Source organism: Orycteropus afer, unplaced genomic scaffold (assembly GCF_000298275.1).
Source record: "Orycteropus afer afer isolate SDZICR_OR568_19922 unplaced genomic scaffold, OryAfe1.0 scaffold00147, whole genome shotgun sequence".
Lineage (NCBI taxonomy): Eukaryota > Metazoa > Chordata > Mammalia > Tubulidentata > Orycteropodidae > Orycteropus > Orycteropus afer.
This window is the reverse complement of record NW_006921734.1, coordinates 2,336,951-2,357,885: the sequence shown is the minus strand read 5'-3', so window position 1 is coordinate 2,357,885 and position 20,935 is coordinate 2,336,951. Positions and strand designations below refer to the sequence as shown.

General features: G+C 37.2%; 1 protein-coding gene across 1 annotated transcript in view; it reads left to right on the top strand.

Annotated features, from left to right (window-relative positions):
- The window catches only part of AASDHPPT (aminoadipate-semialdehyde dehydrogenase-phosphopantetheinyl transferase), a 38,866-nt gene extending 28,702 nt beyond the window's left edge, over positions 1-10,164 (top strand). Inside the window, exons 5-6 of the mRNA XM_007945990.2 lie at positions 7,802-7,873; positions 10,000-10,164. Of these exons, the coding sequence (XP_007944181.1) occupies positions 7,802-7,873; positions 10,000-10,164 (237 nt within the window). The remainder of the gene's footprint in view (positions 1-7,801; positions 7,874-9,999) is intronic.
- The last annotated feature ends 10,771 nt before the right edge of the window (positions 10,165-20,935 follow it).

Sequence of the window (20,935 nt, the reverse complement as noted above, 5' to 3'; positions counted from 1 at the left end):
TCCAGGTGGACACCTTCAGCAATCAGGAGCTCCTCAGTTGCTCATAGCAAATTCCACCTTGGAGTTTACAAAGACTTATGGGTAGAAAAGCCACACAAAGTAATTTACTACACTGCAGACAGACTCAGAAGAAGGAAGAGGCCACCCACTTCTCAAAGAATTGACCAGTGAAAACTTTATGAACAGCGGTTAAACACTGTCTGGTATATTATTGGAAGACTTTACGAATAGCCCTAAAACATTGTCCGATAATGCTACCTGGATTCAGAAGAGGAAGTGGAATGAGGGATAACATTGCTGATGTCAGATGGATCTTGGCTTAAAGCAAAGAATATCAGAAAGATGTTTACTTGTGTTTTATTGACTATGCAAAAGCATTTGAATGTGTGGATCATAACAAATTGTGGATAACATTGAGAAGAATGGGAATTCCAGAACACTTAATCGCACTCATGAGGAACCTGTACATAGACCAAGAGTGTGTCTTTGGAACAGAACAAGGGGATACTGCATAGTTTAAAATCAGTAAGAGAGTTTGTCAGGATTATATTCTTTTATCATATTTACTCAATCTGAGTGCTGAGCAAAAAATCTGAGAAGCTGGACTATATGAAGACGAATGTGGCATCAGAATTGGTGGAAGACTCATTAACAACCTGTGATACCCAGATGACACTACTGTGCTTGCTGAAAATGAAGGTGACTTGAAGCACTTTGTGATGAAAATTAAAGACCTGCAGTCTGCATTATGGATTAAACTTCAGCATAAAGAACAAAAATTGTCAGAACTGGACCAGTAAGCAGCATCACAATAAGTAGAGAAAAGGTTGAAGTTCAAAGACTTCATATTACTTGGTTCTACAATCAACACCAGTTGAAGCAGCAGTTAAGACACCAGACAATGTATTGCATTGGGCAAATCTGCTGCAGAAGATCTCTTTAAAGTGCTGAAGAGCAAAGATGTCTCTTTGAAGACTAAGGTGCACCTAATCCAAGCCATGGTATTTTTAATCACCTCATATGCATGTGAGAGTTGGGCAGTGAATAAGGAAGACAGAAAAAGAGTTGATGCTTTTGAGTTGTGGTGTTAGTGAAGAATACTGAAAATACCATGGACTGCTGAAAGAACTAGCAAATCTGACCTGGAAGATGTGCAGCCGGAATGCTCCTTGGAAGCAAGAATGGCCAGACTTCGTCTCACCTACTTGGGTCATGTTGTCAGAAGGGACCATTCCCTGGAGAAGGATATGTTTGGTAAAGTGGAGGGTCAGTGAAAAGGGTGCAAAGGCCCTCAACAGGATGGATTGACCCAGTAGTTACAACGATTGGACTGAGGTATGGCAAGGATCGTGAGACTGCACAAGACCAGGTGTGTTTCGTTCTGTTGTGTGTAGTGGTTGCTATGAGTTGGAGACAACCTAACAACAAGTAGGGAATAATAAGATAAGACTTATGCTTTTAGAAGGCCAAGTCTCATATATGTGGAACTTAAAGGAGTGAGTTTTCAAAGCATTTGGGAGTGGTGACTTATAGGGCCAAAACAAAAGAAAGAGAGTAAGCATTCTATTATGTAATAGTTGCTGAATTACAAGTCATCTGTGAAAGCTGGACAATAAGGAAAACAGAAAAAGAATTGATTCATTTGAATTACAGTATTGGTAAAGAATAGTGAATATAATATGGACTGCCAGAGGAATGAGCAAATCTGTCTTCGAAGAAGTACAGCTAGAATGCTCCTTAAAAGTAAGAATGATGAGACTTCATCTCTTGTACTTTGGACATGTTATCAGGTGAGAACAATCCCTAGAAAAGGATGGTTAGTGAAAAAAAGAGAAAGATCCTCAATAAGATAGCCTGATACAGTAGCTGCAACAGTGGGCTCAGTCATAGCGGTGATTGTGAGGGTGGTGCAGGACCAGGTGGTGTTTCATTCTGTTGTGCACAGGGTCGCTGTGAGTCGGAACCGACTTAATGACACCTAACAACAACCACTGACTACTCATTTAAGTTCTTTACTGACTACACCTTGTTAATACCCACTCAAAGTACAAGTTACAAAAATAGATATAATTACTTTTTTCTCTTCTTTAATTAGTACATATAGTTACTTCATGAGTAATTACTTTTAAAAAATGTACATCAGTGCATACATTTTAAGTGTGGATTTTTCCTTAGAAACTATAAACAGACTTAGGAGGAGAGAGTGAACCTAACAGAGTGAGTCTGGTGGTATGGACAGCTGGAAACCAAGAGCTGACAGAGTGATAACTGGACAGCCAAATGAGCATCCTGGAATTAAAGAGAAACAAAAAGAGAAACAAAAAGAGATCCATGTCAGGGCATCTCCACAGTTCCCCACAAGTTAAAGAACCAAGCTTTAGGCATATAAGTTAGAAAGAATTCCAATTTCAGTTTACAGCTCCAACAGGCAAGAGTGATCTTTCCTGCTCATTCCCTTTCCATCATCCCCTTTTACTTTCACATACTAGAATTTCCTACTCTGTTAGAAATAGCATAGTGAATGGGGGAGGCTGTGGAGTTAGAAAGAGGGAAGAAACCAAGGATGTTGCCTTTTCTTAATGGATGTTTCCAACGCAGAATTAAGTTTAAGCTGAGGTATGTGGGAGGAAGATGCTCTTTAGGAGATGAGATTAAAAATTACAATTGGATCAGACTAGACAAAACATGTAAATTCAGAAGAAATTAGTGCTTGAGAGTGACCAGAAATGTCCTATGTGGAACTGTATCCAGAGCAAGGGAAACGTGAGTTGTCAACTCTTATTTAAATTAATGTACGGAAGTGGTCAGAGAATGAAGTTGTCTTGTATTCTAACCCTGTGGAGTCTTCACTTCAGACTGGAAATGAAGTAGGAAGAAGAGTCATACTCAACTCCTTTCCTCTCCTCTTTTTATGCATAAATGAGTGATCTGCACTGGGCAGTTTGACAGAATTTTGCTCCCCTCCTTTCTTCTTATTATCTACTTCCTGAAACAGCTAGTCATATCTACGTACCCTTTCCCATTAGCCTCCTGTCTAGGTTTTATTCCATATCACTTTGGAGACTAACTACACAGATCATTACAGAAAGTACTGTTGCCTGGGTTGGAGACAGGAAAAGTACCTAGTAAGCAGTACATGTCAGGGACTGTGGTTTATCAGTTAATGTATGTAATCAATAAAGACTGTGACATGCCTCAGATTCTGATGCATTCTCCTTTACATAGTGTGAAATAAGATGAGCTAAGCTGAAAAAAAAAAAGTCTTATACTGCAGGCAGCATTTAAAGAATGCATGTGAAGAACCAGAAACAGGGTTGAGGATGCATATAATAACTAAGTTCCAGTCTGGATCTGGGAATAAGTATCTACTAGTACCTCTATTGGGAGCTCTGGTAGCATAGTGGCTAAGGCACTTGACTGCTAACCAGGAGGCTGGTGGTTCAAACCCACCAGCCACTCCTCAGAAGGAAGATGAGGCAATCTACTTCCATAGTGATACTGCCTCGGAAACCCAAGGAGAGGTCGCTATGAGTCGGGTCTGACTCGGCAGCACATAACAACAACAGTACCTCTACTGCTGTAGTGATACTGCCTCGGAAACCCAAGGAAGGGTCGTTAGGAGTCTGGGCCAACTTGACGGCACATAACAACAACAGTACCCAAGTAAATGATGCAGAAGGCTAAGTAGATAATCTTTATTCAAACATAAACAAAGGATAATGTCATCACGAGATACATGGTAAAATAGTGCATCCCCCCAAAAAAAGAAGTGCTTATTTGCTTGAAAATTGAAAAGAAGAAATTTGTGAAAATTAAAAAAGATATGAGGAAGATTTAAAAAAGTTAACATCTCCTTGGTATCTTTGATTAGCATGCAGAATGAGGTTGTTTCTGTGAAGAGGAAGCTGAGAGTCTTCGGAAAATGACCCATCATTAAAAGAGCTCTTAGTGGAAGATAAATAGTGTATAAGATCATCAAGAATAGTGTATAAAAAAGAGGGCAGAGTACTAAACCCTGGGACAGATACATTTAAGAAGTATACTTCATTGCTACTTCTAAATGTAGACAATTCCAAAGCGTCTGTCTTCACCCCTTCTCGTTGGTAAAGCTGTCAGTATTAGCAGTCTTGAGCACTCCACCTTTCTGTGTATTGCTCCAAGTCTCAATTTCTTCCATTCTTTACACTCCTGTTGCTCACTGCTGTGGGTTTCTGTCTGAAAATTCCACAAACACCTCACATTCTACTGATAAGTCAAAATCATAATTGCCCTTGAAGTTATTATCTCTAACTTTGCGTTTATTTTAACGATGTCTCTATCTGTCATCCGAGATGAAAACGCCCAGACCCTCGGCCTGTCCCTCCTTACTCTCCTCTGGCTAGCATCACATGGTGCCGTCTGAAAACCCATCTGGTCTGTGACATTTCTCTAGCGTGGGTCCCCTTTATATCTGACTTGGACTGTTGCATTAGTGTCCTAATCTGACTCCAATTCCACTGTATCGAACCAGCCATCTTCAGTTTTTAGTTATCATTTCCCTATACATATTCTACATTGTAGCCAAATTGTAGTCCACTTTTCCTTGAATATTCCCAACCCTTTCCTGTTTATATTCACTTGTACTAATTGTTGCATGACTCCTTCAGTTTCCTTTCTGCCTTCTCTAACAATTTAAGATCAACTCAGGTGCCTTCTCTTTAATTCCTCTAAGACTATCCTTTTTCTCCTTACCAAAAACCAAACCTACTGCCATCAAGTCAGTTCCAGTTCATATTGACCTCTATAGGGTTTCCAAGGCTGTAAATCTTTACAGAAGCAGACTGCCTCACTGTTTTCTCATGGAGCAGCTGGTGGGTTCAAACTGCTGATCTTTTGGTTAGCAGCCCCAGTGCCTTAACCACAGTGCCACTTTCTTTTGCCTCCTATTTTCTAAAATGATCTAATAGTTTTGCTTTCCCAGTGTTCCCTGAGGACAGGGGTCATATCTCTTACAGACCTAAAGCATTAGCTTGGACATAGTCAAGAATCCATTATTTATTGCAACAAATCAAGACGATTTTCCACTTACTTGACTATTGGGTGTCACACCAGAAAAAACAATACTTGAGAAAAAGAGTAGGAACTCTTTGCCAAGGGGGAAAATCTCATTTTCACAGGTTCTCAGTTTTCATAACCAGTTTTTGTTAGGAAAATTACTCCCAAAGTCTCACATGATGCCATTAGTTGAAATAGAAAGTTTACTTGCTTTTCAAAGGAAAAACCTTAAATATTAAGTATAATTTATGAATTAGAAATACAAATTAAATTTATGTTAAGTATACTTTTTCAATATTTAACCATTGGAAAAAATAGTAAAATTTGACTGTTATAGTTTAAACTTTGCTTTGGTCTCTGAATATCATTCTTTCAGCAATCGGGTAACTTTTATTTTTTTTAAATGAAATATGTATTAAGAAAGTACACTGTGTATTAAGAAGATATGCTATGAGTTGAATCTGACTCTATAGCAGTGAGTTTGGTATTTGGTTATTAAAAATATATATATAATTCTACTGAAATAGATTAATCACATTAATTTATTGTTAAACTATCTCCTGAAAACGGGAGATATTCTTGTTCTCCTTGAGTTTAGCAGAGACTATAAAATTTTTGTATTCACAGTGTTTTTATATATAAAAAATTGCAAACTAAGAAATATCTTGAAACTTTAAGAACCTAAAGTCTTTAAGATTAGTATCTTCAAATAAGCTAGCTAACTAGATAGTAAGCTTGCTTGTTTCATTCGTTTTTTTAAAAGTAATATTTATTATAAGTACTGCCCTAAACCAAAACCAAACTCACTGCCGTCAAGTCGATCCCGACTCATAGAGACCCCTCCTTGGGTTTCCAAGGTGATATCGCTGCGGAAGTAGATTGCCCAATCTTCCTTCTAATGAGTGGCTGGGGGGTTTGAACCGCCAGCCTTCTGATGAGCAGTCAAATACCTTAGGCACTTTGACAAAATCCCTGACCTATTAAGAGTTTTCATTCTAGTGGGACATTAGATAATAGTTAACATCATCAAAATTCAACTTAAAACAGTGACGTACAGGGCACAGTTTGATAACTGAGTCATTTTAAATTAGTTTCTCTAGTTTTGGTTTGGGAAATTTCATAGTCAATATAATGCTGGGAAGGTCTTTGTAAATGTGATTTATTTTAAACAAGTTTCATTGAAGTTTGGCTTGTGACAAGCTCAGTGGATAAATTTTAAGCATCTTGGCATTTTAGCTGATAGGCTGAATGAAAACTAGTTATTGTCCACAGTTATCTATGATAAGCACTTCAGATGTAGACACTAAAGAACTGCTAATTCTAATGGTTTTCCAACAGTAATTATAGCTAAAACATCTCTATATATTTTAGTGTTCTTATTCTTTGTATAGGAGCTCTCATAGCATAGTGCCTAAGGCATTTGTGCTAACCAGAAGGTTAGCACCCACCAGCCACTCTGCAGAAGGAAGATTGGCAATCTGCTTCTGTAAAGTTTTACTGCTTTGGAAACCCAGTGGGGGTACTATGAATCAGAATCGACTTGGTGGCAGTAGGTTTGGTTTATACATATGAGGGCTATGCCCTGTATGCCATATTTTTGTATTTTAACCCATGGGTCAAAGTTACTTTGTCTCATCCTTAATCATTTTTCTTTTTCTCTTTAAACATATTATCTTAAACTGATTGATAAAAATTTTATTTTTATCTATCTTGAGTATGTTAAAGTGTTGAGATCTAAAGAAGAGGATAAAGGATGAAAGGTCTCTGACTATATAGAGTTTTCTATTTAAACTGAAATCTTTTGGAAAAATGCCTTAGTGAAAAATGACTGTTAGCTTATTATCTGAGGTATTTTCAAGCCCTCTCTCTTTTTGTCTGATACATAGGAGAAATAGAATATTACATATTCAAGTCTTACAAATTTCAACTATAATTTTCCATAGGCTGTCATAGGTGTCTTGACTAAATGCTTACACACCAGTGTTGCAATCTGAATTTTTAAAATGTGCCTTTAAAAATAAACATATTCAGAATTAAGATCACCACTTAGCAGCAGGTGGACATCTTGTGCCTCTAGATAGGACACATCAACTGTGTATTCCTGTTAAGAATACTTAATTGAAATCTAATCATTAAGAAACTCAGGCAAATGAAAAATGAGCAATGTTCTGTTTTTTAAGGGGGGGCTTATATTTAAAAATGTTAATGTCATAAAAGACAAGATCTGTTGGAAAGTTAATCAGATTAAAGAAGTCTAAGGTGTTAGTAAAGAATGTTGGTGAAGAATATTGAATAGATCATGGACTGCCAAAAAATGATGATTACTATGGTTAAAGTAGGGAGCTCTGGTAGCATAATGCCTAAGGCACTTGACTGTTAACCAGAAGGCTGGCGGTTCAAACCCACTAGCCATTCCTTGGAAAGAAGATGGGGCAATCTACTTCCGAAGTGATACCACCTTGGAAACCCAAGGAGAGGTCGCTATGAGTCGGGTCCGACTCGATGGCACATAACAACAACAACATGGTTAAAGTAAGAGTATATGGCTAATAAGAAATATGCATCGAAGTATTTAGTAAAGGCCAGCATTTAGGTGACTTATCCTTAAATAGTTTGGTAGATAGGAAAGTATCTATAAATGCATATATGTGTATGTATGTATGGCTTACATAGCAAGCTATGCATATATAGAGAGACATTGAGATTTAAAAATGGAAACAAAACAAAAGCATATCTAATCTTACGTTTTTTTTTTTCCTTCCCCCAGGAGAGCAAAATAGATGAACACCATTTTGTTGCAGTGGCTCTTAGGAAACCCGATGGATCTAAACATCATGATGTAAGATTTTAGGTTTTCTTTGACTTTTTTTCTTTATGGATGGGAATAATCATTTGGTTTATATCAGGCTAGAGATTTGGGGTTTTATTTGTTTATTTTTGAAAAATAATACTAAATATAACATGGACTGCCAGAAAATGAACAAATCTGTCTTGGAAGAAGTAGAACCAGGATGCTGCCTAGAAGCAAATACGGTGTAAAAATAGGTATAAAAATGTTTTTTCCTGATCAAATCCTCAAGATCATCTGAGATTGCTCAGAAACTTAGAAAACTGTTACCTATTTCTTCCCATTCAAGTAGACATAACTATTAATAAAGAAAAAATATCGATAGTATTGTCATAGTAATCATTTTTTCAGTAAAATTCAAAATAGTGACTGTCTCATTCATCTAACAGTGACTAAAGGAAGTTATGCCACAGAAGTGCATTTATTGAGATTTATGAACAGCAGATGCAAAGTTGAAAAAAAAATTACAATACAGTATGATCCCATTTTTTAAAAACAACTATTTTAGAAGAATTCATTTGCTAAGAAAAGGCAATTTCTAGTTAACTGAACCTGTGTTGAATATAAGGGTACAAAGTTGGAGGTGGATGGATAATGGAATTATCTTGCAAGTTAAGCCCCCTTTTCATTTAAAAATTATTTCCTAAATTTTTCCTGAAGTTAAAGTATTAAACATGTGAAGATTGTATGTCATATGGTAATGTAACCTTGATCTGAGTTGCACCAATCACAATCTGTTTATATTTTCTTCTTCCAGTATCTGATAAGAGGGGAAGAAAAAAAAGAGCCAAGAACTCTTAGGCTATTTATAGTTGTGATTCTGGAGAGGTGTTTGTTTAAGGAATGCTGATCCTATAAAATAAATAAAAATATATTCCATGTCCTTATTTGAGAAAATATGGCATGATGAATATACCTGAATCACTATCTATAGAAAACTAGAGTGGTGCCATCATTGGAGTAAAATTATTCATAGGTTATTGCCCTTAAAGAGGAATGGCATGTTAAAATTGACCTGTTATCTGAAGATATTTCCCTGCCTACTCAAATCCCAGCTTCATACTCCCTGAAAGTATCTTATGTTTTTGTAGAACTTGATACTTTTTGAAACATCTACATATATGCTTGCTACTTTTAATTTCACTAAGTAGAACCTAGTTAGGCAACCCTGGCATGGTAGGAAGAGGACAAGTGTATGATGCAGGCTCTGGGCCTGAGTCTACAATTTTAACTTCTTTTATTAGCTTGGGCAAATTGTTTGATCATCCTGATCCTCACTTTATCTGTCTGTAGAGTTTAGACAATAACCATATCATAGGGTAGCTGTGAGTATAAATTATATAAAATAGGTATCAGATCGAGTTAATGTAAACCAGTATAGAAATCCCTCATACTATCTATAATAGTGTGTGTAGTGTAATAAAGTCTACACTGCATTGCATCTTGAACAAAGGCTCTAGCAGTATATGATACAGTCCAAATTTAGTGTTGCATACATTATTTTCTAAAGAAATAATTAACATTTTCTTTAGTTACAGAAGGAGCTCTGGTAGCATAGTGCCTAAGGCACTTGACTGCTAACCAGAAGGCTGGTGGTTCAAACGCACCAGCCACTCCTCGGAAGGAAGGTTGGGCAGTCCTACTTCTGTAGTGATACTGCCTCGGAAACCCAAGGAGGGGTCGCTATGAGTCGGGGCCGACTCAATGGCAAATAACAACAACATAGTTACAGAGGTATTACCAGATATTCTCTCTAGAGTAGTAGTACTCAGAAGTTTGTTTTGTGGTCCACCTCTATCAGAATCCACTTCCTTTTTGTTAAAAGTGTAGATTTTGAGGTCTTATTTAGCTGAAATATACTGTATCAGAATTTCTGGATGGGGGGCTTAGTAAATCCACATTTTGAACAGATTTATTCATTGTAGTTCAAGAACCAGGTTTTCTATTTGATGTTTCTCTTGTTACCGTGTAGCATTTAGATAAGGAATAAAAGCTGTATTTTAGAAACCCTACTATGTTATACTTTTAATACTATTAAGATATAATTTTGTGTTTTTCATAATTATAGAATTGATCATAAAATTAATATGCAATTTAACATTTTTACCTATGTTTAGGTTCCATCTCAAGATGATGCTAAACCTACCCAAAGGCAGTTTAAGATTCTGACCTTCAATGATTTAATAGCATCTGCTGTTCCTATGACACCTGAAGATCCTTCATTTTGGGACTGTTTTTGCTTCACAGAAGAAATTCCAATACGAAATGGTACAAAGTCATGATATGATTCCCTAAGTAACAAAGAAAAGTGAAAACTCTAATCTTCTGTATTCACTGAATAATAAATAATCTCAAATTTTGTTTCATAAAACAATTAAAAAAAACTTTTCCTATTAAAAAAAAAACTTCTAGTTCAGAATCACTCATTAGAACACATGTTTACCTCTTCTTTCTCCCCAGAATCCCATTGACTTGACAGAAGATACAGAAAAGTGTGACAAGATCATAATACATGCTATTGTAGAAAAAGATAGAAAATGCAGATATGCAGAAAAGAAACATTTAGATCTTACCTTTTAGAGATAACGGCTTTAAAACCTTGTATATTCTTTCAGACCTTTTTTTGGCAAATGAATTCTTCCAAAATAGTTGTTTTTAAAAACTGGGATCATACTGTTGTCATTTTTGCTTTTAAGTTTGCATCTGCTGTTCATAAATCTCAATAAATACACTTCTGTGGCATAACTTCTTTTAGTCACTGTAAAGTACTCCACTGTGTGACTGTAACAGTTAGGATGCTTTTGGTTGGTGGTAGTAATGTCAAAATATAATCAGCTTAAACAACCAAGGACATTTATTGCTCACATACAGCTCAGAGATACCATTAAGGATAGTTTTTTGGCTCTGCCATTTGTTTATTGGTTTTGCTTTAGGTCTCTCCCCCTCGTGGTCACAGAGGCCACTGCTATAACTTCCAACTTCATATCCTCATAAAACCACATCCAACAGGCAGGAAATACATTTCTCCTTTCACATCTCAGTTTTATCAGTGAAGAGGACTGTTCCCAAAGTCTTCAGAAGTTTTTTCCTTCAATTTCTCTTAATCGAGAAAGCCACTATCTGACATTATTAGCCTCAGAGTGGGAAGTGGAGTCTACTAGTTAGGAAGAAGGTGAGGCACAGGTGCAGGAGAATGACATTGAAGGTAAACCCACTGCCTTGTGCAAGGAAGGTGTGCCATAATTTTCTCAGTCTTTCCTCCCATGTTGCACATTTTGATTGTCTAGTTTATGAGCAGTGGTGCAAGGTATATATTTGTAACCAATTTCAGGTACATGCTTAATTATAATGCTTCATTATATCCTTAAGAAAAGTTTTTAGAAGTAGATAGCTGGTTCAGAGGGCTGAAGCATTTTTAGAGCTTTGATAAAGTATTGCCCATTCCTCTCCTCAAAGGCTGTACAATTTACACTTCCGGTTAGAAGTATATGAGTGCCCACCCCACCTATCTACTCCTTGGGCAGTGTAAGTATTACCTTTTTCCCTGTTTTTTTTGTATTTTATCTGCCAATACAAGTGAAAAATTGTATTTAATTTGTATTTCTTTCATTATAAACCATGTAGCTATCTCACATGTTACTGGTTGGTTGTATTCCTTTCTATGAGCTATTTGATGATCGTGGGCTGCCTATTTTCACTTTAGCAAGCAGGACTTAATTTAAAATTTGAGCATAATATATAAGGTACCAGGACCATCATATTGATGACAGAATCTATTGTATGGTTGTAGTGCATGTCTTAGAGAGTTGAAATCTTGTTACTGTTAAATACCAAGAATTAAAATAATCTCGTTTCTATTACTAAAAAGTTGTGAGTAGATTGTATAAAAGTAGTTACTTGGCTTAGTGAAACAGAATTGGAATGTTTAATACTTTTTTTAAATTATTTTATTAAGCATGTCCAAATATTCTAGGCATAGTAAGTAATCATGTTTAAAAAAAAAAAGTCAAGTTGCATTTCTTATAAATGAAATATTGTTATCCCTAGCATGAAAGTAATGGTGTTATGAGAAATCATTTGTCTTGTCATTATAATAATAAAACTATTAACATTTATTATGGAATTTATCAACTAGGCACTGTGCTAGATATTTTTTTTTGGTTTTTCTGTTTTATTAATCAAAGTTACACATGCACAAAATGTAAAAAGTCAAATAGAGCTGCAAGAATTTTTCTTTTTCTTTTCTGAATGAAAATTATCACTACTTTCACCACTCTCCATTTCCTGTCCCCCAGACAAGCAATTTGAACTCTTCCAGCTGATTCTTTTGTTATTTTCATAATTCTAAATAATATGCTTATATTTCTTTTACCTGATTCTTTAATTTTAGGTATTATTTCTTGGATATCGACTATGAATATAGTTCTTCTCCTCCTTCCCAACCATTAAACATTCCCTTCTTGCCCCTTCTCCCACCATAATTATATTGCATTTCAGTGTTTACATTAAGACTGTGATTACATTAAAAATACATTATTAAGATAATAGTGTTCACAACTGAGTGATACATTATTCTTACCTGGTATTTTTCTGCTGTTGATGCTTTCTTGAGTTAATAATCGACTTTTCTTATTTATCGAGTTTTCTATGTACTACTCCTAATCCACTCACAAACTACCAGATGTATATCTGTCTTCTCCACGTCTTCATATGTATCTGTTATTCTGTCATTTTCATCTGTCATCTTGAAGAATTCACCGCTGGAGCAATCTGCTTTGTCCATTGCCTTCTCTGGCTGGTACGCATTTGTTATCCATCATTCACCATCATTCTGGAGATCATTTGCCTCTCTCCTATGTTGAAGTCCATGTTTCCTATGTCTCATACCTTTCTTAAATGTATTCCTTCATTTTTGTGGAATGTATTCTTAATTAGCTTATTGAGAATAAATGGGATATGTGAGATACATTTTTTGAGACCTTATGTGAGGAAGGGTTTACACTAACAGAGTAAAATGAGGGATCCAGCTGATTATTAAGCAGATTACCCCATTACCCTTCACCCACAAGCGCACTGTGTTGATGCCACTTAAATACCTGCTTTTTAACGATGTTGTTGTTGTTAGGTGCCGTTGAGTTGTCCCTGATTCATAGTGTGACCCTTTTTATAACAGATGAACCATAGTGCTGTTCTTCAGTTACATTAGGGTCTAGTTTTTCCAGGTCAGCAAAGTCAGTTACTATTAATCTACCTACTGTTTCGCTTCTCAATTTTTGTGGCTGTTGTCTCCTCTTCCATATCTTTGTTCTTGAGGGTTTTGCTGTAAGAAAAAATTTCCTTACTATTTTAGTGGTGTGTCATGAAGGAGAAATAAATTTGTGCCAAAGCCCTCCTTTTTCCTTGAAACTCTTCTAGGTATTTTTTTACAGACTACCTAGTTCTTACAACAGTTCCATCAGAGTGCTTTATTTCTCTTCATTTTTAAGATGAGAAAACACATATTATCCAGAGTACTACAACTGGGGTTCAACCAGCTGTTTCTTACTTACTCTTAGAGCCTTTTCTACCTGTTGATCAGCCGGCCTTTTTCTTAGGTTTGGAATTAAGAATTTCTATCTCTTATTTCTCTTTACTTAGACGTTGTAAGATCAGTATTCTTTCAAATAACTTCAGCTTGTCATTGACTTAATGCTGAATTGTATCTTTCCTTGACTTTTTTTTTTTTTTTTAAACGAAAGCAATACAGATAAAGTAAAAAACCAAGTTCACTGCCATCTAGTTGATCCCAACTCATAGCGACCCTTCCTTGGGTTTCCGAGGTGGTATCTCTACAGAAGTAGATTGCACAGTCTTCCTTTTGAGGAGTTCCTGGTGGGTTTGAACTGCCGCCAGCCTTCTGGTTAACAGTCAGAATTGCCTAGGCATACGCCACCAGATAAGTGGGACGCAAACTTGCCTGTATTTTAAGACAGATAGGGGGTGGGGCTTTAGAGGAATTTTTCTGCCTAGAGGTATAAATTCACTTTTTTTCGGGTCATTTTTCAAGAGAAAAATTGGAAAGGAATCAACATTAGGAAGAGGAGAACTAGCACTGAGTACTTAAGCAAAAAACAAGGGAGCCTAATATTAAGTGTAAAACAGCCCTTTGTGTGGTCATCAGCGGCAGGGTTTAGGAGAATACCTGTGCTAGTGTCAAAGCTATTTTGAGGATGACTTAAAATCCTTTAACTGTAGCCAAGGGAAGCTTAGAACTTCAGTGCTCCTGACAACACCTTGACTGTTGAACTGGTTGGTTATTCTTTCCTCCTCCAAATCTACTTCCATCGTTCTTCACTCTACTTACTGCCCCAGGAAGCTGACTGTTTTCTCAGCAATCATTTTAGATGCCAGCTTACCTCAAAAAGAAACATACAGCCTGGTCCCGAAGGAGATGCTTCTGCAGAAATGTTTCAAGATATTGCCACTTTGCATTGTTTCAAGTCTGAGGAACAAACATAGAGTGGATTCTAAAAGTAATAGGCCAAAAAAGATGAATAGGATAAATTAGACATACTGATACTCCATAGGAGGGACGATTTAATATGTTGGCTTGAGAACCTCGGAGTCATGCTGACAGTCTGTTAGCTTGGTTGATAGAAACCTGCACTCATTACTGGCCTGTAGTCAACTAGGTTTCCTTATAGCATGTGGATCTATTGTGCACAGCTGCTCAGTTCTCTGAAGGATGGATTTAGTGCAGAATCCCTTCACCAAGGTATGTTTTAAAAGCATTAGTGAATGATTACCAACATCCTTGAAAGCTTTATGATAGAATTTCTACAGGCCAGAGATGCTGCACTGGGTTTAGGTTCCTTGTTTTCGATGTGAATAATGGGATCCCAGAATAGTTTAGACAGTGTGGTGGTGCTAAAGTAGTAATTTGAGGGTGCTGTGCCACAAGGAGTTTGGTGATGGCTGATTGATTACAGGATTCCTAGGAGTGAAATAGATCAGCAGCTTAAGATTTGTTTGATGCTTTAGCTAAAAAACTTAGGTGTGGAGGGTAGACACCTCACAGAAATAACTAATCATGTTTCACTTTTTTTTTTTTTTTTACCTAAGCCATTTCAGTAGACTTTGGACTCTAACTGAAGAGGTAGCTGGGTTCCTTTGACAAAGAATCCTACAAACTGGCCACAAAAATGTTTGATGGCTCCCTGGTCCTTTCCAGGAGGCATCTGCATCTGTGTACTATAGTGACTGTTCATTGGGAAAAGAGAAATACTCAGAACTTCTAAGGCTATTACATATTGTTTCTGAATTGATGCTAACACATAGATGAATACAAAAGCCAGTATTACTGTACTTACAGTTTGTAACCCCCCTTTTTCAATATATGATTCAAAAGGTAAATGCATAAAGCAGTGATTATAAATCTGTATCAATGGGTACATAATGTGTAAAGGTGTGTTCTTTGACAAGCAACGTTGTAAAGGGTCAGGTACAAAGATGTGTAGGAGCAAAGTGTATGTTACTGAAACTAGGTTGGTGTTACTCAACTATGTTATAAGTTTAAAATGATGGTTGTAAACTCCAAAATTACCAAGTGATTACTAAGAAAATAACTAAAAATAAAAAGAGAATCAGAATGGGACACAACAAAACAAAGAAAACTCAAAACAATAAACAAAAAAAGAGACATAATGGGAAATTGAGGACCAAAAACAGACGTACGGAAAATGGCAGAAGTAAGTTACTTATTTATTTTTTTAATCATTAGTTACTTTAAATGAATTAAAAGATGGATCGGCAGGATTAATAAAAAGCCATGATCCATCTATATACCATCTATAGGAGACTCACTTTATACACAGACACAAAAGGTTAGAAAGTAAAAGGAAGATAAAACATATTCCATGTAAATAGTAACCCCAAGAGCTGAGGTGGTTACATTATGATCAGACAACAGACTTCAAGTCAAAAAGGTTAGAAGAGAAAAAAGGCCTTTATATAGCAGTGTAAGAGTCAATTCATCAAGGAAACAACGCATTGTGAACACTTAATGTACCTAACAACAGAACCCCAAAATACATGAAGTAAACATTGGCAGAATTGAAAGGAGATAGATAGGGAGACTTAAGTATCCTTTCTTCCATAACAAATAGAAAAACCACACAGAAGATCAGTAAGAAAGCAGAGGACTTGTAATGTGCTATAAACCAATTAGACTTAATACATAATGTAGGACACTTCACCCAACAACAAGTGCACATGCAGTATTTTCCAAGATAAACTGTTAGGCCACAAAACAGCTCTTAATAGATTTTGAAAGATTGAAAATAATCTTTTATGACCATAATCGAATGAAACTATAAATGAATAATAGAAGTAAAAATAGAAATTTCACAAATACGTTAACATTAAATAGCACACTTTTAAACAATCAGTGGGTCAAAGAAATCAAAAGCAAACAAAATACTTAGTGTGTTAGACTGGGTTCTCTAGAGAAACAAAAACCAGCAAAGCTTATAATCTAAAGAGAGAGAAATTTATCTTAGAAAATGGCTCACAAAGTTATAGAAGCCAGCAAGTCCAAAGTCCCTGGAGAAAACGTTAGGCTGGAGGCTTTTCTTAGCTTCCACAACTGCAGGGGCCGAGAAGCTCAAGGCTAGCAGGCAGTACACCGGCTGTTGATTCCAATGAATGATGAATCCAAGATCTCCAGGCCGAGCGGTGGACTGCTTACTCACGGACAGTTGTAGGCAGCACAACAGAATCCGGATCCACAGAAGAATGTCTCTCTTCTCAGGATGTCCCTGGGTATCCTGGAAGCAGGCCACACCCCTAGGGAAACTCCCCATGAATAGATTGGCCACTCAGCACAGTCATCTGGTCCGATCATGGGAACAACCACACAGAACTGGGGTCCAGCCAAGTTGACACACAGCTCCAACTATCACACTTAGTGATGAATGAAAATGGAAACAACATACCAAAATTTATGGGATGCAGTGAAAGCGTTGTTCAAAGAGAAATTTATGTTTGTCTGGCTTTTTTATTTCTGTTTACTTTTTTCTATTTTTTATTGAGATGTAATTCACATATATATTTAAAAGAATATAATTTGTTCTTTTAAAATACACATTTCAGTGGTTTTAATTTTTTATACAATGTTGTGCAAGAAAAACCACTTTTTCCAGAACATTTTTTATGACCCCAAAAAGAAACTCTACACTCATAAGCAGTCATTAACCATCCCTTGCTCCCAGCCCATGGAAACTAGTGATCTACATTTAGTCTGTACGAGTTGGACTCTGGACACGTCAAATAGATGGAATCATGCTTTTTGTGTGTTCTGGCTTCTTTCACTTAGCATAAAGTTTTCAAAGTTCATCTATGTTGTGGCATGTATCAGGAACTTCATTCCTATTTATGGCTGAATAATACCCTATTGGTATTTATTCATCTGTTGACAGACATGAGTTTTGCAACTTTTGGCTACTGTGAGTAATGCTACAGTGAACACTGATATATGAGTCCTGTTTCCAATTCTTTGGGGTATATACCTAGCAGTTGAATTGCTGGCTCAAACGGTAATTCTATATTTAAATTTTGAAAGACTGCCAATCCATTTTCAGTAGCCCCAGCACCATTTTAAATTTCCACTAGCAATGTATGAGGCAATTGTCAGTCTTTCAACTTCTTATTTATTTTAACGTGATTTGAGTGCATATTTACAGAGCAAATTCACTTTCCATATAGCAGTTCACAAACACTTTGTCTCATGACGTTGACTACAATTCAATGCAACAGCTCCCTTCCCACTTCCTCCCCATAGTTAACTCTTCCAGATGTCCATCCCTCCATGCACTCCCGCCCCCTGAGCTGTCTCCCTGTGCATGAACAGCCCTTCTTTCTCACATGATAGTTCTCTCCAAGGAGTGTATCTACCTCAGGTAAATGTTCAGCTTACATGCCTGTCTTTTGTTTGGCTGGAAGCCATGGGTGTGTGTTCAATTCCAGACTGAAGGGCAGGTAGGGACCATAGTCTCAGTGATTCCAACAGGTTCTATCAGACCAGCAAACCTAGTTCCCCCCCCTTTTTTTCCCCCCAAATGATTTTGAGTTTTGTTCCACATGGTACTCACTCTCTATCCAGGCTCATCTACATAGATCCCCCTCTGAGTGGTTGACAGTGGTAGCTGGGCACCATCTAGTTCTTCTGGTCTCATAGTCGTATAGGCTGCATATTGCATGGTGTACCAGTCGCTAGGATTAATTCTTTCCATGAATCTTTCATTTTCTTCATTCTTCTTTGCTCTGGACAAGGAGAGACCCATCATTGCATCTAGATGGCTGCTTGCAAGCTTTTAAGATCCCAGTCGCTACATCAAAGTAGGAGGTGGAACAATGTTTTGTGTAGTATGTTATGCCAATTGAGCTTGATGTCCCCTGTGTCTGTGGTCCCGAGCCCATGGGTTCAACTACTTGGTCCCTTTGGGTAGCTGGCTGTGACCAAGAAGTGACTACAACCTTGTCCTTTGTCAGCTCTACTGTACACCTGGGGATTCAGATCATACAAATACACTTATAGAACCATTGTCTGGCAGCCCTATATATGGTCTTGGGTACACTCCCCACTTTATAGATATACCTAATAGTTCAGTCTGTCCACCCGTCTATCCACCCATATACCCATGTTTGCTTTCACTGACAACACAGTACTGTATATGCAAAAGGGTTCATCTTTGTTGTCTGTACCTCCCATGTATTTCTCTCTGTCTTCCTCTTCCTCAGTGCCACCATGTTGATCACTCACATTTGGTATATTGCCCTTCTCTTCACCCAAATCAATACTTACCTCTGCCTATCTAACAGTGTTCCCTCCCCTCCTCTCCCACCCCTGGGTAACCAACAAAGAAAATTTCCTTCCATAGATAAACCTTTCCTTGACTTTTACAATAATGGACTAATACACTATTTGTCCTTTTGTGATTGACTTATTTCACTCCGCATAATGTCCTCCAAGTTCAGCCACATTATGTGGTGTTTTGCAGATTCTAGGTTATTCTTTAGGGTTGCATAGTATTCCATTGTGTGTGTGTACCATAGTTTGGTTATCCATTCCTCAGCTTATGGACACCTACGTTGTTTCCATCTTTTGGCTATTGTAAATAATGCTGTGATGGACATGGGTGTGCATATATCTGTTCTTGTCATGGTTCTCACTTCTTTAGGATATATACCTAGTAATGGAATGGCTAGGTCAAATGGTATTTCTAATTGCAACTTTTGAAGGAATCGCCATACTGCTTTCCACATTGGTTGTATCATTTTACAGTCTCACCAGCAGTGTATGAAAGTCCCAATCTCTCCACATATTCACCAGCATTTGTTATTTTCTGTCTTGTTGAACTTTGCTATTAGTGCTGGGGCAAGATGGTATCTCATTATTGTTTTGATTTGCATCTCTCTAATGGCTAATGATCATGAGCATTTTTTCATATGTTTGTTGGTCACCTGAATATCCTCCTTGGTGAAGTGTCTATTCATGTCTTCGGCCCATTTTTTCATTGGATTATTTGTCTTTTTGTTATTGAGGTGTTGGAGTTTTCTATAAATTCTAGAGATAGGTCCTTTGTGACATATGTCATTGCCAAATATTTTTTCCCCATCCATAGGCTGAGTCTTTCAACTTCTTTTTTAAGATTGTTTTCTTCCTACTCTCAAATCCTGACACTTGTCCTAGACTTATTCTCAACAATGGCATTACTTTTTTGTTTACTGAACAAAAATTTCAGCCATCAGAAGATAACTGCAAACTCTTAGCGACATCACATCTACTCACCTCCCTACATCTATACTCAAAACTCTGGCTTCTCTCCTATTACTGTAAAGATTCACGTTCCTAACGAAAGCACTTGTGAACCAGCTCCTGTCCTCACATCTCCAGGAGTTCTCTCTTCTGTGTCACCATTTTTCTCTCTGAACTGAATCACTCTTCTTCAGCATACAAACTTAACAATTGTTTCTCTCTTCTTAAAAAGAAGTAATTATATAATCTCCATCTGTTCCATTCTGTTCTGTTTTTCTCTTTACATTATGATATCATTTAAATTCAATGGCTCTACTTCTTTCCTCTCATTTTCTGTTAAATCCGACTCTGTTTCTATTTTCATTCATACCTATTGGTAGAAGCTCAACTCACTGCCATAGAATTGATTCGACTCATAGCGACCCCTCCTTGGGTTTCCGGTGTGGTATCTGTACAGAAGTAGATGCCCAATCTTCCTTCTGAGGAGGAATCTTCCTTCTGGTTAGCAGTCAGATGGCATAGTCACTATGCTACCAGAGTTGGTAGAGACAGACCTTTTTTATTAATGACATTTCACATTACTAAAGCTAATAGCCAGTTCTTAAGCTTCAGTTTACTTAATTAATTGGCATTATTTGACAAACACAGTTACTTTCTTGAAATACTGTTCTTCACATGGCTTCTAGAGCACTCTAGGTTACCAAGTTCCTTCTTTGACCTCTCTGGTCACTTTATTGGTTCTTCCTCATGTTCCCAAACTTGAGTACCCCAGGTCTTGATCCTAGCACCCAATTCCTGTTCTATATGTAACTTCTCTCTTGGTGATTTCATCCAGCCTTAAGGCTTCAAGTTCTACCAATATGCTAATTACCCCAGATTTTTATCTTCAGCCTGGACTTCTCCAGTCCTCTCATTTGTCTCCAGACTCATAAATCCCACTGCTTGCTAACCATGTCCACATGATGCCTGCTGGCATCTCACACATAATATCTCTGCAACTGAATTCTTAATATTTCATTCCCCTCCCAGCCCACCCCCAGTCCTTGACCACTGTTCCTGGAGTTGCTCTTACTCTGTCTTCTCCATCTCAAGATATGGAATCTCCCTCTTTCCTATTGCTCAGCCTTAAAGACTTGGAATCATCCTCTTTTCTCTTACACCTGATGTGTGCTTCTTTCTCATACACTGCACATAGTAGTCACACACATCCTTTGGCTCTGCTTTCAAATCATGTTCAGAATCTGCCCACTTCTCACAAC